The 16,682-nt window shown below is 36.5% G+C and overlaps 1 protein-coding gene across 2 annotated transcripts in view; it reads right to left on the bottom strand.

Annotated features, from left to right (window-relative positions):
- The window catches only part of ZNF277 (zinc finger protein 277), a 105,226-nt gene that overhangs the window by 28,114 nt on the left and 60,430 nt on the right, over positions 1 to 16,682 (bottom strand). For both annotated transcript variants that reach the window (XM_041727820.1, XM_041727821.1), the window contains exons 3-4: positions 15,169 to 15,257; positions 14,810 to 14,892 (exon numbers count right to left, since the gene is read on the bottom strand). In XM_041727820.1, the coding sequence (XP_041583754.1) occupies positions 14,810 to 14,892; positions 15,169 to 15,257 (172 nt within the window). The remainder of the gene's footprint in view (positions 1 to 14,809; positions 14,893 to 15,168; positions 15,258 to 16,682) is intronic.

Genomic DNA, 16,682 nt, shown 5'->3' with positions numbered 1-16,682 from the left:
AACAAAAAAATATGATATTAACAGACAATCATAGAAAGCAACACAAAGATGTATAAATCAAAGCCCACCAGCTTTGTGGTTTTATTTTTCTAAAAAAAAAAAAAAAAAAATCCCATGCTGGGTAGGCATACTAGTTTTTATTCACGGATTTATAGAATAGAGGGATGAAGAGAAAGTCACAGATGTTATATGTTTGAAATTCTCAAACTTATCTGATGAAATCCGATAGAATTTTCATTACAAAATAGGCATGGATAAAAACCACAGTTATAAGAATACAAGATCAGCTTATGTATTAGGCAAGGAGTCATAATAACAAGCTGTATTTTTTTGTCTAATTGGTTTAAAATGTCAAGAATGGCAGCAAAAGGGTCAGTGCAGAGTCTTTCATCTTTATTCATAAGCCGAAGGCAGAGGAAACATTAATGAAACAGCAGATAGAGCAGATGGCACTCAATAGTCATAGGGGATTGACATATATAGGTAGAAAATGGAAATGTGAGTTAGGCTGAAAGTTATAAAAATCAGCAATTTAGGAAAAAGCAATTTAGAAAAATCTCAATTTAGTTAAGTAGTGGTATACAGGAAAGCAGAAACGGATGCTTAGAATGATATATCCAATGGAGACAGCTTGTGTTACCATCAGGAAGTAAAACTTAAAGCTGATGTTATTAATTATAGATACTAAAAGCATTCTATAGATACTAACATAACAGATGCACAACAGTTTCTGGATTGAATGGTTGTATGAGTGACTATGAGCACAAAAAACACACTCCTAAGGTTCCTTCCCAATCTGACATCACATGCAGCAGCACCGCAGAACCTGTTAGGCATTCTTGGTTTAGAAGCCCAGCTGAGCTCCTTCAATAGAGAACACAAAGTATGTCCCTACTAAAGTCAGAGTGGTGGCCCAAAGCCTCCAAAGGCAGACAACAGGATCTCCTATCCTCCTGCTCCCGACTTTCTCTGAGGTTTTTGGTATTACTTCATTTACACCTCCTCCTTGGCTCAGTAAGTATTTCAGGCAGCTATAAAACAATGCAGCATAAAAATGAGAGTAAAAGAAAGTATTAGGTAGGATGGACACATAAACTGAAAATTAAAAAAATAAAAATAAGAACTATGAATGAATAAGTACACACACACAAATTCAAACATAAAGATGGACCCCAAATTTGGCTATCAGCTTTCCTAGATAAGGGAAACAGATCAGACAGGGGTTTGTGATGGCTTTGTCCTTATTCCTGGGAGGTAACCTCTAAACCCCTGGCATTTCTCGAGTGGCTAGTGTCCTTGTTATTCAGGGTGAGCCCTTTGACAGCACCTGATAGCTAATGCTGAGATAACTCAGGATGGAGGCTGCCATGCCAGAAAGTCCAACCACGTGGTCAGTGAGTTAGGGCTTTGAGCCACATCAGTCTCACCTCAGAAAGAACTGGTAGCTGAATTCAGCTATCATTGATTGAATGATTGAATAATGATTCAATCAATCATTAAGCTGGACACCAAAGCTCAGGTCAGCTTTCCTAGTTGGCAGTACTCTGTATTGTCACATATTGATGTGCTAGGAGGGCAACAGGTCCCTAGAGACTATGGAAACTGTGTTTAGGACTTTGCCAGGCCTCTCCCTATGTATCTCTCTTGTTAATTCTGATATGTATCTATTTTTATAACAAAACTATAATCCTAAGTACAGTGGTTTCCTGAGTTCTGAGGCTGTGGGGTAGTGGGAACCCCCGAATTTGTAGCCAGCTGGTCACAAATGAAGGTGGCCTGAAGGTCTCCTCACTTGTGGCTGGTGTTAAAGTAAGGACAGTCTTGTGTGGGGCACTGTGCTTTTGAAGTCTAGCTTAGCTCTGGGGAGCTAGAAGTCATTGACAATAGGTATATCATGTGATATAATGGACAATATATTCCAATATATTGGAATAGACTAAACAACATGGACTGTTCTCATAACGATCCTCAAAACAAGTTCACTCTCATGCCAAAGTACATTCCAAACTCAGTGAAGTGCAGATGGGTTGGGTGAGGGTTGCTGGGTGAGGGTACAGATGCCTGCCTCTTCCTGATTGGAGGCTGAAAGTTTAAGACTATCTAGAAAAACTATTGAACTCAAAAAGTTTTCCCAAATGTGGTTTTTATAAATATTGGTTGGTAATAATTTGGACTTTGTATTTCCAGTAAAACACCTGGAATGCTGCTTTTCTAGCTCTCACTTGGATGTAGAGCCACAGGTCTTAGGAGGTAATGAGGAAATACGTGGGCTGATATTCTCATAGAAATTGCATAATCCTAAACATGGACTGGATCTTGCATGGCAAGTCATTTTATTATTTCTCAAAATGACTCAAGAGAATAGCCACAAACTAGACAAAAAAATCCCCTAAAAAATAACTTTTAATCCCCACTCCATCCTTCTGACACCACTACTGGTCTCTAAAGTTGTATTTTGTTTACCATGGTCATAATTTTTAGCATGGATTAAATTTTAAGTAAGGTGTCACCAATTGTCTAGCCCTGATGGGATGAGTGGGTGGAGGATTGTCAGAATATTATCCAAATAACACCTGGCAATGAGGGACATAATTTGCTAGCATCTCCTCCAAAGACAAAGGCAAAATATATACTAAGGTAACTAAATACTACAATTTATCGATATATTTATCACTAACAACTTGGTTAAAAGATCAAGATTGGGTACCAAATAAGAATAGGTTTTAGAATTTATTTATGATAACTAGTTAGTTGAGTCAATTGTCTCCTGGAGCTATGTCTGTCATTCAATAGACAAATACATGTGTCTTTTTGAACTCTGTGAATGGAAAAGCATCTACTTTAACCAAAAGTGGCACTTAATCACTAAGATATTAATTAAAATAAAACAGAGGGAGGAGGAGGAGTTCTGCTCTGCTACCCTGCTTAGGATAAAGAAAGCCAGAGGTGTGCCTGATTGGCTTAGTAGGTAGAGCATGCAATTCTTGATCTTGGGGTTGTGAGTCTGAGTTCCACGTTGGGTGTGGAAATTACTTAAAAATAAAATCTTTTCTTTTTTTAATTTTTATTTATTTATGATAGTCAGAGAGAGAGAGAGAGAGAGGCAGAGACACAGGCAGAGGGAGAAGCAGGCCCCATGCACCGGGAGCCAGACGTGGGATTCGATCCCGGGTCTCCAGGATCGCGCCCTGGGTCAAAGGCAGGCGCTAAACCACTGCGCCACCCAGGGATCCCCTAAAAATAAAATCTTAAAAAAGAAAGTCACAGAGAATATCTTTACAATGAAAAAAAGCTGGAAAATCAAAAAAGAAAAGAAAAAGAAAATCATTCCTTACTTTGAATCCAAAAATCTATATACTTGCAACCATGAAATTGTACACTGTATTTATTTTTAATTAATTTATTATCAAATTTTTTTTCTTTTTTTAGATTTACTTACTATTTTAGACAGAGAGAGAGAGAGAGAGGATATGCATGAGCATGGGGGAAAGGGGGTGAGGGGCAGAGGGAGTTAGAGGAGAGAATCTCAAGTAGACTCCCTGCTGAGCACTGAGCCCAAGGCAGGGCTCGATCCCTCAATGCTGAGATCATGACTCAAGACAAAATAGTCTGACACATAAACTGACTGAGGTACCCAGGTGCCCCATTTAATTTTTTTTTAAAGAATCTCTATACCCAATATGGAGCTCAAATTCATGACCCCTACCAACCACATGCTGTACCAACTGAGCCAGCCAGGCACCCCTGAATTGTATACTTTAAAAAGGTGAATTGTATTTACGTGAATTATATCTCAACAGAGCTGTTATTATTTTTAAAGGAAAAGAAGAAATCTGAAGTCACAAGGCAACCAGACAAACTGAATTCCAAAAAGCAATGAACCTCCCTCAGGAGAGACAGGGACACACAAATCATTTCCCATTTTGACAGAACATGTGAGGAAAAGGCAAGTAGAAGAAAATAACTGAAGTTTCACAGAGTTTTTAAAGGTTAAGTCCCTGGGAACCCTGGCCACAAAACGGTTCAGCTCTTCTCCATGGGTTTCCTCTAAGTTCTCAGGAGGAAGATTGGATGTAGGGGAAAGAAATATGAATGACAGCCTATCAACGGTGAGCAGGCACGATGCTTCCCAGGACCATTCTTTAGCATTCAGAGCAAAAGCCAGAAGCTGCTGGGGGAAGGCCCCAAGCCTTGCCTTACCAGAAAGCAGAGGTTTATTGCTGCCAGGGGAGAGGGCAGGAACGCTGAGAAATAAGTATCATTCCTGAGTTATTTCTGACTGTACAACAGCGTTCAGTAGTAGGAGAGCTGGGTATGAAGACAGGTCCAGGAGACCCTAACCTGTAGTTTGTCCAGCAAGTTCTACAATGCATTCTTCTTAGATTCAAGCAAGTTATAGGGATGTATTTTGGAGTTAAGGGATTTAAATATTAAAAAAAATAAAATTTATGGAAATGAAGGTTTGCCACAACTTGATGGGAGGATAGCAGGGAGAGAAAGTAGACAAAGAGACCTGCAGCACCGTCCCTTGGTCATTCTATTCCCTTGTATGTCCCCGGATCAGCACATTTCTTTACTTATATGATGGGTTACAAAAGGTCATCCCTTCAAAAAAGGGATGATTTTTAACATGAGTATTTAGGAATTTTAGAGGAGTTAAAACTTTGCAGAAAAATCAAACCTGGAATGGTTGAGAATTTAGATATTCGTAGGTTTTCAGCCATCAATATAAGTTCAGGGCAAAAAATGAAACAGGAGATCATCAACAAAATGGAGGTTTAAAAGAAAAGTAACAAATATTAAAAATTACATTTGTCAGACCAGAAAAAGGTCTGTATTGTTGTTATAAATGAGTCACAAAGTACTAGCTTTCTTTTGAAGTGACTTAGTTACAATACCAGAACCCAGACTGCATACCAAATGGCAAAGCCCCCTAATGCATATGGAACACTGATCAGCCTTTTCTCTTTAAGAGTGTGAACATTTGCAGCTTCTAAGTACAGCACTGGAGATTCTGGGCTGGCATTCCTTTGAGAAACTGACATCAAGGCATGGAGAATGGTGCCTCAGTTATCTCTGGTGATAAAAAAGAAACCATGGAAGTCTGTTTGCTATCTACTTCCTGTTCTCCACATCCCTACTCCCCTCAAAGAAGTTAAATGAATTAAAATTAACATAGAGAAGGTTTTATATTGTTTTTTGGTGAAAACAGGTGACTTGGGACACTCCAGTTGGCTAAAACAAATGCCATTTACTCAGCAAAAATTTCCCAAAGGTTAACTGAAGGTTTGGTATTATAGGGGGCACTGTGATCTATGCCTTCTCTTTGGTCATAATCTGGAATTAAGAATAGGTTTAAATCCTTCATACTCCCTGAGAAAAAAAGGTTCTTGGTAAATTAATCAGTCAATATTTAGTTTTGAGTGTCTATCTTGCAGCTCATAGCTAACGTGAATTGGTTTACAGAAACCAATTCTTCCTAAGTCACTTCAGTCGGTTGAAAGACTCTGAATGTCTTTATCTTCCAAAAGAATTTCCAAAGCATTCATCTGTCTGTAGCTCCATTCTAGAGGCTTACCCCAGATATCAGCTTCTCCAAAAACTCTTCCCTCATTCTTCAGAAAAGCCAAGAGATTTTGGAGAATAGTGTTCCAAGTAGAGTCAATAGCAAGTGCAAATGTAAACAACAAGTAATGGTGGAAAGAACCTGGTGTGTCTAAGAGATAGAGAGATAGAGATGTGGCTATGTGGCTGGATATGGTGACCAGAGAGGGGGAGAGAAACAGGTAACAGAACCTTTGGGATCTTGGTTAGGGGTCTGGATTTTTATTCTAAATAAATTTGAAAGTATTGGAAAATTTGATATACTAGGGTTATATGAACTGAATGAGTGAACATTATATAAACTATTGAAATGGTGTTTAAATTGTTTCAGAATCAGGAAGGATAAAAAAAAAATAACACCATCCTCTCTGTTCTTTCTGCCATTTCTCATATCTTCTTATAGTAAGCATGGTATTTTCATTTTGATCTCAGAGTTATGGTGAAGGCTTATTTTTCTATCACATCCTTTAAGGTAAAAACTCAATATGAGGAAATTAAAGTACATAAAGCTCAGTAAGCTTCCACCAACTTCAGGAATGGAAAACAAGTTTGATTAACAAAGTAAAATGGAAATGAATTAATTTTGTGTAAAGATATTGATGTAGTTTCAACCATGTTCAGAACAGAATTTGCCTGCAACTTACTTAAATATTTTAGAAACCCTCTTGAGCAGGGGTCAAGTAAAAAGGTATGTATTCTCCCTAAAGGATTCCTTTTTAAGTGTCAAAAAATGCTAGGTAGCCCCAGAAAAGACAAATATGTCTGCCAGAATCTGAGGACATGAGCATTTTGAATTCATGTTAGTAAGGCGCCTGTATAATACATTCACTATACTTAAAAACACACCTCTTCATGTAGAGGCAGGAATAACTGTTTTAAAGCATGGATTATCAATGACATATACTGTTTCTTAAAATAAAACCTGCATTTTATGAGAGCTGATAAAAAGTTAACTTTGACAATAATATCAAGGATCTTAATAAATAAATGAAAAAAGATATGTCAATGACTAAAGCAAGACAGTAAAACAAAAAAGCCAGAGAGAAATTTCTTAACTGGTTTATGATATACTCCCACAAATCCACGAGGTTTGATGTGACTAATATTCCACCTTCTTGAAAGACATCAGCACCTCCCACCCTTTCTGAAACAGCAATGATAACAGCAACAACCATCTGCTTGCTACACAGGATAGAAAGACAGTATTTTTCTTCCAGTTGGAGTTGTACTGCGGTGGCTCCTGAAGAGAAGGGAATTGACAGGAGAGACAGAACATCTAAAAGAATTAACTAGTAGAGAAAAAGATTACATAAAGGTAACCATTAACATGGAACAGACCATTACAATTAAAAAAAAAAAAAAAGAAGTACAGAAGAAAAAAAATTGCAAGAGTTAAACACATGAAAATTAGAAAAGCCTAATTTCAAATTGTACTGAAGATATGAGGGATTCTAGCTGAGGCAAGAAGAGGAGGATTTTAAAAATAGAAAGGTGACTACAGGAGACTGCAAAATGTTCCCCTCTTCCACTAAAAGGAGAGAGAGCTATGGCATGGCATGGATCAGTATAGTATAACCTTGCCTGTGGAAGCATTTTCTTAGATAAATTCAAGGTCAGATATACCCCTATATTTCTTTAAAGATAGGGAAAACTCTGAAAACACACTATTTAGGTTTTAAAAGAAAATGTAAGAAGCTTAAGCCCAAAGAAATAAGAATCTACTATTTACCACTGACTTAGGATAACAAAGTAGGAAATTAGATTTTCTTAAAAAAAAAATCTTAGCAACAGAAACAAAACACTATTATTTATTTACATATGCATCTAAGTCCCACTCATTCGTTTTTATTCATTGCAACAAATGTCAATTTAGAAAATGTCACTTTTGCTTATAGAAGTTAAGATCTAATTGAATAAAAGATCATGGTACAATTGGAAAAAGAATGGCACATGGGGTTTGGGAAATAGTAGGAGTCTGCGTTGCTTTCCTTCCTATTTTATACATTATATAACTGTGGCTTTGAACATTTCTCCCAACAACTTTGACTTTGTTTTTTCCATCTAAACAGAAATAATGATATTGCCTTACTGGCCTCATAGAGCCAATGTGTTTAAAAAAAAATTTAATTCTGTTAAAGGTGTTCAAAGTGGTAAACTTTAGGATTCAGTTTAGTATAGTTTCAGACTGAGTTTATATTTCTTTCCTAAATGGAAACATTATTAATCTGAAGGCTAAAATCGCTCAGTGGTCATTTTAGCTAACTTGATATAATGCTACAGATCTATGGAGATATCACATTATGTTTGGAAAAGTTATTCTAGTTGCAATTAGAGGGTGTGCGCTACAAGGGTAGGAATCATGCCAGAAAGGTATAAATGCAAACTGACCTTTTACTTTGAAGACATCAATAGAAAATAACTTAATCCTTTTCTAAAAACTTCTAAGATCTATGAAGAAAAGTGGCATGAGGAAACAAAATCTTATTGGGAGATACAGAATTTCATTTTGTTGTGCTATTGTGGGAGGAGGTGGGATATATAAAGTAGCATTAACATCAAACATTTTTAGTTTTATTTTTAGAAAAGATTTTGTTTACTTGAGAACAGAGAAAGAAAGAGTGTGCGTGAGCAGGGGGAAGGCTTGCGGGAGAGGGGCCAAGGGGCAGACAGAAGCAGTTTCCCTGCTGAGCAGGGAGCCTGATGTGATGCGGGTTTTGATGCCAGGACTGTGGGATCCTGACCTAAGCTGAAGGTAGACACTTAACAGACTGAACCGTCGAGGTGCACAAAATCAAACATCTTTAGATTAAAAAAAATTTTTTTTAATTGTTATATTTGTAGTTGTCATGAATAACTGCTCAAGGTGACATAAGAATGATTACAAAAAAAAAAAAAAAAAGAGAAACTTCCATGTAGTTAAATGGATGTTTCCCCTTATCCCAATTTCATTAAAAGTTACATCTTGCTATTGAGAGCTTACAAATGCATCATCTTCTTCTATAGCGCAACTGAAAAACTAGTGCTTCTTAATGCTAAGGTATAACCCAGTGATTAAAGATGTCTGTCTCACAATTTTGTATCTCTCCTAAAAATCAGGGAGATCTGACTATGCAGTTTTATAGAAATACCTCACCAATACTTGAGGATTAACTTTAAGTTAAACCTTTATGACCAAGGCTCAGAGAAGATACAAAGTAAACAGGATATTCCCAACCTTAACAGGCATCTATCACAGTAAGGAAGACAGATTTTTAAGCAACTAACTATAATTGAAAAGCCAAATAAAATAGTACATTAAGAGAGCTCAGAAGAGGTTATTAATTCTCATAGATGGCATCTGGGAAGCTTTTGTGGAAAATGTGACATTTAAGCAATATCTTGGGGGGGGGGCGTTTATATAGGTGGATTGGTGGGGCTAGCATTCCTGGTTGATGAAGCAGAGTCCAGTATGTACCTAATACACTCAAGTAAATGTGAGACAAGTAGTGTTTTCATTAGAGTGTGTTCTCTACAAGGGCCTGCAAGGGACTGTGGCCTATTTCATCCACTGCTAGACTAAAAGCATTTAAAACACTATCTGATGCAAGACAAATATTTATTCAATAAATGAATAAGCTGGACACTGGGTAATTGAAAGATACATAACACTGGAAATGCAGGCTTAGCAATAAAATGATCTGTTATATATTTTAATATTAAAATGTTAAGTTATATTAACATATTAACATTAAAATTCTGGAGGCAATGTCAACAGACCGGAGAGGTGAGTCCATAGGTAAGGTAAGAAAAAGGCATCAGGATTACAAAGAAGGGTATCTAAGTCAGGACTTAGAAGTGGAACTGACAGGAGTTAGAGATGATCCTAGAAATTTCCAAATTGAAAGACTAGGAGAATGGTGGTACCATTCATTACATAGGAACATAGGCAGATCACAAATTTCAGCAGAGAAAGGAATATGTCATAGGCACATTCAACTTAAAGTGTTGACTGGAAAACCATATGGAGAAGTTTAACCTAAGGGAAGTTAAAACTGGGGTTTAGAGGTGAGCCAGCATGAAAGTTGTAGATGAACTCCATCAATAGGTATTTATTCTGACCACCTACTCTGCACCAGCACCAGTATCTGAGCTATCAGGACTGTAATAGTAGTTATGGGAGTGCACAGCCTAGAGGAGGGAATGACCCTGAGAAACTTCTATATACTCACTGGAGAGAGAAGAGGGTAAAGGGTATCCTTTGGAGGATACTGAAGTAGAATGATGAGATCAAGAGAACATTTTATTTATTTTTAAAAAGACCTTTTTCTTTCTTTAGAGTGTGAGTGGGGGAAGGGGCAGAGGGAAAGAGAGAGAATCCTATGCAGACACCATGCTGAGTGTGGAGCCTGATGCGACACTTGATCTCACAACCCTGAGATCATGACCTGAGTCAAAATCGGGTTGGGTTCGTAACTGACTGAGTCACCCAGGCGTCCAAGGGAACATTTCTAAAGAACAAAGTTAGAGAAAGGAAGGTATACAAGCTATTAAACTCTCAAGAATCTTTCCTAATTTTGTAGTTCCCTTCTGAGTACAAATAAAAAAATTCAAAGAAGTGTTAAATAGGAATCAAGCTTTTCAAAAAGAAAACTGGGAACACACACAAATCTCAGAAATGTCACAAGGAATCAGTGAGGTCTAGAAGAAAATGGAAAAAGAAATATGGTTCTAGCCTTAAGACTGCTTTGGTAACCTCAAGTGAATGATTTAAACTCTATATACGTTCAGCTAGTCACAAAGGAATTAAAAATAAAAATGGAGTTAGGGGAAAAATACCAAAAAGAACTTAGTGATATATTGAGTACTACTGAAGAACATTTAAATATAAGACAAAATTCCTGCCCTCAAAGAAATGACAAAGTCAATTTGAACTCAAAGCATATAAAGGCATTTAAAATAAATGCTTTATTGAGAATTCCAAACAAGAGTAAATATCAAAGAATATAATCCATATGCAAGTTACCATTAATGCAAATCAGGAGAGCAAATGTCACACTAGTACTCCAGTTTGAGGGTGCTTCCCTCATGGACTTGAGTTGAGATCCTATTGACATTAAACCAGTTCAATTAAATATAGATTACATTACATATCTAGTACCATAAAGCAACTTAATTGGTTTATTTATTTTTTAAAAGGTTTCCTTTAATTTTAATCAATTAAATTTTTTTAATTTAAATTCAATTTGCCAACATATAGTATAACACCCAATGCTCATCCCATCAAGAGCCCTCCTTAGTGCCCGTCACCCAGTTACTCCATCTTGCCGCAACTTAATTGGTTTAAATTACATTTTCCAGAAGCTAGATTTAAACTCTGATGAATGAAGAGAAACCGTTTGATAAAATACAACCAATAACAAAGAAAAAACTACCAAGCTGTGGCAGAATGAGTGATTTAACCCTCTGTGTGTATGATTCTTGGAAGGAGTTCTTAGAAGGCGAATAAGGACCAAGGGCATAAAATCTCTTCAAGAGTTCCAATACATGACAACCTACACAAAGCACCTTTCTGGAATGGCATAGCAATTCATATTCTTAAAAGGGGCTGAAAAAGTTCTCGTCCTTAATGGAAGAAAAAAGGTGTATTACTACTTTTGCTCAAAGTTGTTCCATTTGATCATAGGGACTTCTTTTTGGAAATGCCTGTTCCTGATATGTAGAGCTCATTATACATAAAAGAGAGCTACTCTGTCATCGTCCCAAACTTCCAAAGGAAGATCACCCACACTATCTTCATGCTTCCATAACTATAGAGCACAAAATTGTGATGAAATGGCTAACTGTAAATTCAACCCAGCTTTCTGCTACTTGGCAAATCTTTTCTTAATGATTCTCTAGCCATGATTCCCAGAGGTAGCCTATTGTAAATCTCCTCTGCTTTCCCTTAACTCCAATCCTAGCCTGAATCCCTTCCCTACTTACACAGACCTGTCAGACTATGAGCATCCATGACAGAGCTGTTCCCAGAGTCTAGAATAAGAGGAAGGTGTATGGGAAGCAGAATAAATTACTACTAGACTGGCATGGCACTCCTTAAAAAGGCACACATCAAGCACATTTGGTTTAAAGTCCCATCTCTGCTTCTTGTTCACTATGTGGTCCTGGGAAAATTAGTCTTTCTATGACACAGTTCCCTCATGAATAGAACAGCGTTTAATAGCTACTGCATGTGGTTGACATAATGCAAGGACCTAAGGCAAGGCATGGCATATGGCTGGCACTTAGTAACTGTCAGCTTCTTTCCATATCTCCATGTTGGTCTGCTCTTTGCCAGTTTGTCAGTTTTTTTTTCATTTTAAAGATTTTATTTATTCATGAGAGACACACACAGAGAGAGAGAGGCAGAGACATAGGCAGAAGGAGAAGGAGGCTCCATGCAGGGAGGCTGATGTGGGACTCGAACCTGGGACTCCAGGATCATGACCTGAGCCAAAGGCAGATGCTCAACTGCTGAGCCACCCAGGCGTCCCGAGTTTGTCAGCTTTAAGTGGATTTTTACATAGCTGAACTTATCATCTTTTCTCCTCTTCACTCCCATAGACAATGATGAGACATCAATGGGTCTTCACTACCAAGTCAATATTTTTGGCACTGAAGGATTTCTACAACTCAGCTCCATCTCATATCATTAAATCCATCTCATACTCCTCCTCCACAAATCTTTCTACCTTAGTTAGATTGGATTTAATAAACTTTCCTGACATCTTGAATACTTACTTAGGTCCGCATGCATTTTTCCTCCCATTTCCACAACTCTCCAATTGCCCAAACCCAGTTCATAGTTTAAGACCTAGTATTATTATTATTGTTATTTGTCTGTAATATTTATTGAGTGCTTTCTATGTGGCAGATACTGTTCTAAGTATATTATATGCAGTATCTACTTAATCTTCATAAGCCCTACAAGATATTCTATCATTGCCAGTACTGAGATAAGAACATATTTGCCTTTTTTCTCTAGACTTTATGCTCTTTTATGACATGAACCATGCCTTGCATTTTTTTCCTTTGTATGATTATCTAGTTAAGCAGGAATTCAACAAATATATATGTATATATGAACTGAGTGTAATTTCACACTTTGTTTAGCTGCCCTAACACTATCACTTAGTCAGACTATAAAGTTGGTAAGAAGGTGTGATGTAATTTAATAAGAAACACATATTTGGTCTTTGTCCTTGTACATAGCTCCTAAAGTCCTAAGTGTCCAGAGCTATAGAAAAGTATTTTTTTGAATGTTAATGAGTTGACTTTTGGAAAGCACACAAGTAACCGAAGGATGAGGGACGGCTGCCAGTGGAGCCAACCATGTGATGAGAGGGTAAGCATTTTCAGCAGCCCTCCTTCCTGTCTAGGAGGAGAGAGAGGATGGAGATTGAGTTCAATCATCAAAGGCCAATGAATTAATCAGTCATGTGTAAGTAATGAAGCCTCCACAAAAAACCCACTAAGACAAGGTTTGGAGAGCTTCCAGGCTGATGAATCAGAAAGGGTCCATGTGCTGTCTTACTGGGCCCCAAACTCTGTAGGGACAGAAGCTCCTTTGCTTGAGATCTCATCCCATGCATGTATCTCTTCATCTGGCTATTTACACATATTCTTGGATATCCTCTGTAAATAAACTGGTAATGTAGACAGTAAACTGGTTTCCTAGAGGAATTTGCTTGGCAAATTAATCAAACCTAAGGTCAGGGCAAGGGGATCATGGAAACCTCTGATTTATCGTCAGTGGGTCAGAAGCAGAGGTAACAACCTGGACTTGAAATTGTCATTTAAAGTGGTGGACAGTTTTGTGGGACTGAGCCCTCAATCTGTGGAATCTGATAATATCTCTGGGCAGATAGCATTAGAATTGAGTTGAATTGTAGGACACCCAGCTGGTGCTGGAGAATTGCTTAGTGGCTTGGGGGGAAAAACATGTTGAAACTGGTGTCAGAATCTTAAAAGGTCACCTAAATTTTATACATCTATTATTTCTAGGAACTGAATCTATCTGCAGATACATAGTAGATTTTGTGTACAGAGCACTAGCAATGGCTGAAACAATAGTTTGATATAAAGAAATTCTTGTGAGGTACCAGGAATAGTTCAGTTTGATCATTCTTGATTAAGCCACTGTAACTGAGAAAAAACTCAAAGCAATAAAAAATTATGAGTAAGTACAAGTAAACAAATTCATCCTTGTTTGCAGATTTCTTAAGACATTACAATAGGGAAAGAAGAAAGACTTAAGAAGTCCTGTTTACTTACTGGGTTTGTTGCCACAGTAAAAGTATACTTTTTTTGACATATAAATCAAAATCCAACCATATCGTTTCTTCCTATATGAGAAATAATCATAGCGGATGTTTACAGAATATAATGTGCTTCAGGAGACTTTTTCTTAAATCCTATGACTATGATAGAATTTATTTTCTTAGATGTCTTGAGGATTTAGCAGAAACACTGAAATCATAGCTCTCTGTCATAACACTAGCCAAATCCAAAGACACAAGGAACACTTACAGGTAATCACCAAAGGAGGAACAAGTTATTTTCAAGTAATTGTTGAGGCTAAATCACAAATAATGGAAAACTGCATACTTTAAAAAAAATGAACCAATTTCTGTTCAACTTAGGAAAATAAAAATTTTCACACTTGTATATGTTGTTACCTTTTTTAAAGACCAAAAATGCTGAGATTTTCAAATTAGCTTGCTATGGTTAAAGTTGAAAGTGAGAAAGGCTACTATGATCAAACCATATGCTTAATTCATAAAGGGGAATAAAAGAAGTGCTAGTGCATAGCACATTCCAGTGAAGAGGAGAAAAAAAAAAAAGTTAATTAATTCAACTCAATTTTAGCTGAGGGCATTTTTCCACGACTGCTGAACCCTAGCATGTGCCAGGCAGCTAAAATTACACTAAATGTGTAAGCTCTGTTGTTATTTTAGAGATAATCCAGGAAGCAAAACAAAGCCAAAAATTCTCACTGCATTTTTAACATGAAACGCTTTAATCTTCAATCAAGTGTATACTTTCCTTCTGTTTTAAGATTTTTATGTATTATCTCTTTTGTGTATGTTTGAAAGTTTACAGATTAAAAAGTGAAAACAAACAAAAAAGAATAACAAAAATGATTTTGCATATATTTCCAACATTGTTTATCATCTAAAACCATTCTTACCAGTCTCTGTTTCTGAAGTTCTTCTCTAAGTAGTCTATCTTCTGGTAAAACATCACATAACAAAAAGTAATTGTCTTGTTCTTCTGTTGAGAGATTAGGAAAATAAAGGAGAAATGATATTTATCATTTTTTTTACAGAAGAATTTATTCCTTTAAAAAACATACATATATGTATGTCCATTAGGATGTCTCTTCTGGTATACAGTACTATTTTAGCTTTATTGAAGTTAGGCAACATAAACAGGGCAATTTAATTTTAGCTATCATGAAAGTGAGAGAATTCTAATTTAAGAAAGTACGATTATTCCTTTGAATTTTTGGATTGTAGGGAAAAGATGGTAGCTAAGATGTATACTTACCAAGGGGAGCTGTGGAATTGATTCTTATCACACTACAAAAATCTGTAATGGGCTGTTCAGTGAACCTTTTCCTCCAATATAAAATGTACCTTAGAATAATCAAACAGAAAGGATGGTAAGAAGACAATATACTACTTACTGTAGAGTGACAGGGTTTTATAAGACCATTTAATTATCCCAAAACAATAAATCAAATGTTGACTGATAACTGCTAGAAAACTTACAAATGGAAAGGCAGTAGCGCATTTAGAAATATGAAATAAATATTTAATGAAATGAAATTACTCTGTAAAGGCATGGACGTGATTAAACTTTACTACCCCCAAATTCAATAAATAGACATATGGGAAAGTTAAAATGAATTATTTTTATGTGATAATGAAGATTTTAGAAATCACATTTAAGTTTATGTGAATTTAAAATGCAACAATGATTAAATAGGCTTTATCACACATTTCTAAGAAATTGAAAGTTGGGTGGTTATCTTATACATAAAAAGAACTGAAGGCAAAAAAAAATAATGCAATGAGAGGTTAGCCTAAATTAAATACCTATAAGACAAGATAGAAAAATTTTGCATGTGCACACTGTATCTGAAACAGGCAGATTTTTGGAAAAATGGCCAAGCTTACAATTCTTGTACCCAATAAGCAGAGTTAGAAGAAGCACCCTGGGTAAATTTTAAAGCAAAGCGTAACACCCAGACCTGCACTGTCTGAGGAAAAGAAGGAGCAAGATGAAACGGTTTAACAACCTGTTCATCTTCCCATTTATCTAACGCGATTTACATTGGCAACTGCATCTCATTTATCAAATGGTACCAAGAAGAGAAGGTAGCCTCTTTCATGGGGAGAAGGAACATGGAAAGGCTGACTCCATAGCTGACAGTTTATCAAGCTATATGGTTGATAAAAAACAACCAAAAAACTTACAACAGAAAAAGAAAAATCCCTGAAAGGGATGGAACTTACTGAAATAGATTTAGTGATAGATTGTAAAAGTTTGGAATTTTAAATGGTTTGATATAGCAACTAGCAATGTTCTGTACATAGTAGGTTAATAAGAAATGGTTTTAAGAGATAGAAGAGCATTTAAAGATTCCTGTAAGTTTCTCTAAGTAGCCCTCAACTCGCACTATTTTGTCTCCTTTTTATATTTCTCCCCCTTTGTCTGAACATTAATGTCCCAACCCCATGGTGCTCTACAGAAAGAGCATTCATGTATTTGAAAAAAAAAAAATTATGTGCTGGGAGAGGTTTGAGAGAAAGAGAACTGTGACAATTAAAAATATAAATATGACAACACCGAATATAGAACATATAAGGAAAAGAAGTAAAGGAATAATGAATGAAAATAAAATCATGTTTTAGTTCTTTCTTCTCATGTACAACCACACTGTTGACCTGGATGATTATGTGAGGGGAGAACTCTTTTCTTATAGGACAGTGCAAGACCTTATCTTAAGAGATCTGAAAATGATGATCTGAGGCTGCATCCAGCTTAGCCTCAAACCA

The sequence above is a fragment of the Vulpes lagopus genome, chromosome 13 (assembly GCF_018345385.1).
Source record: "Vulpes lagopus strain Blue_001 chromosome 13, ASM1834538v1, whole genome shotgun sequence".
In the NCBI taxonomy this organism is placed as follows: Eukaryota; Metazoa; Chordata; class Mammalia; order Carnivora; family Canidae; genus Vulpes; species Vulpes lagopus.
Note: the sequence above shows the minus strand (reverse complement) of the source record. Positions and strands in the feature narration are given on the sequence as shown.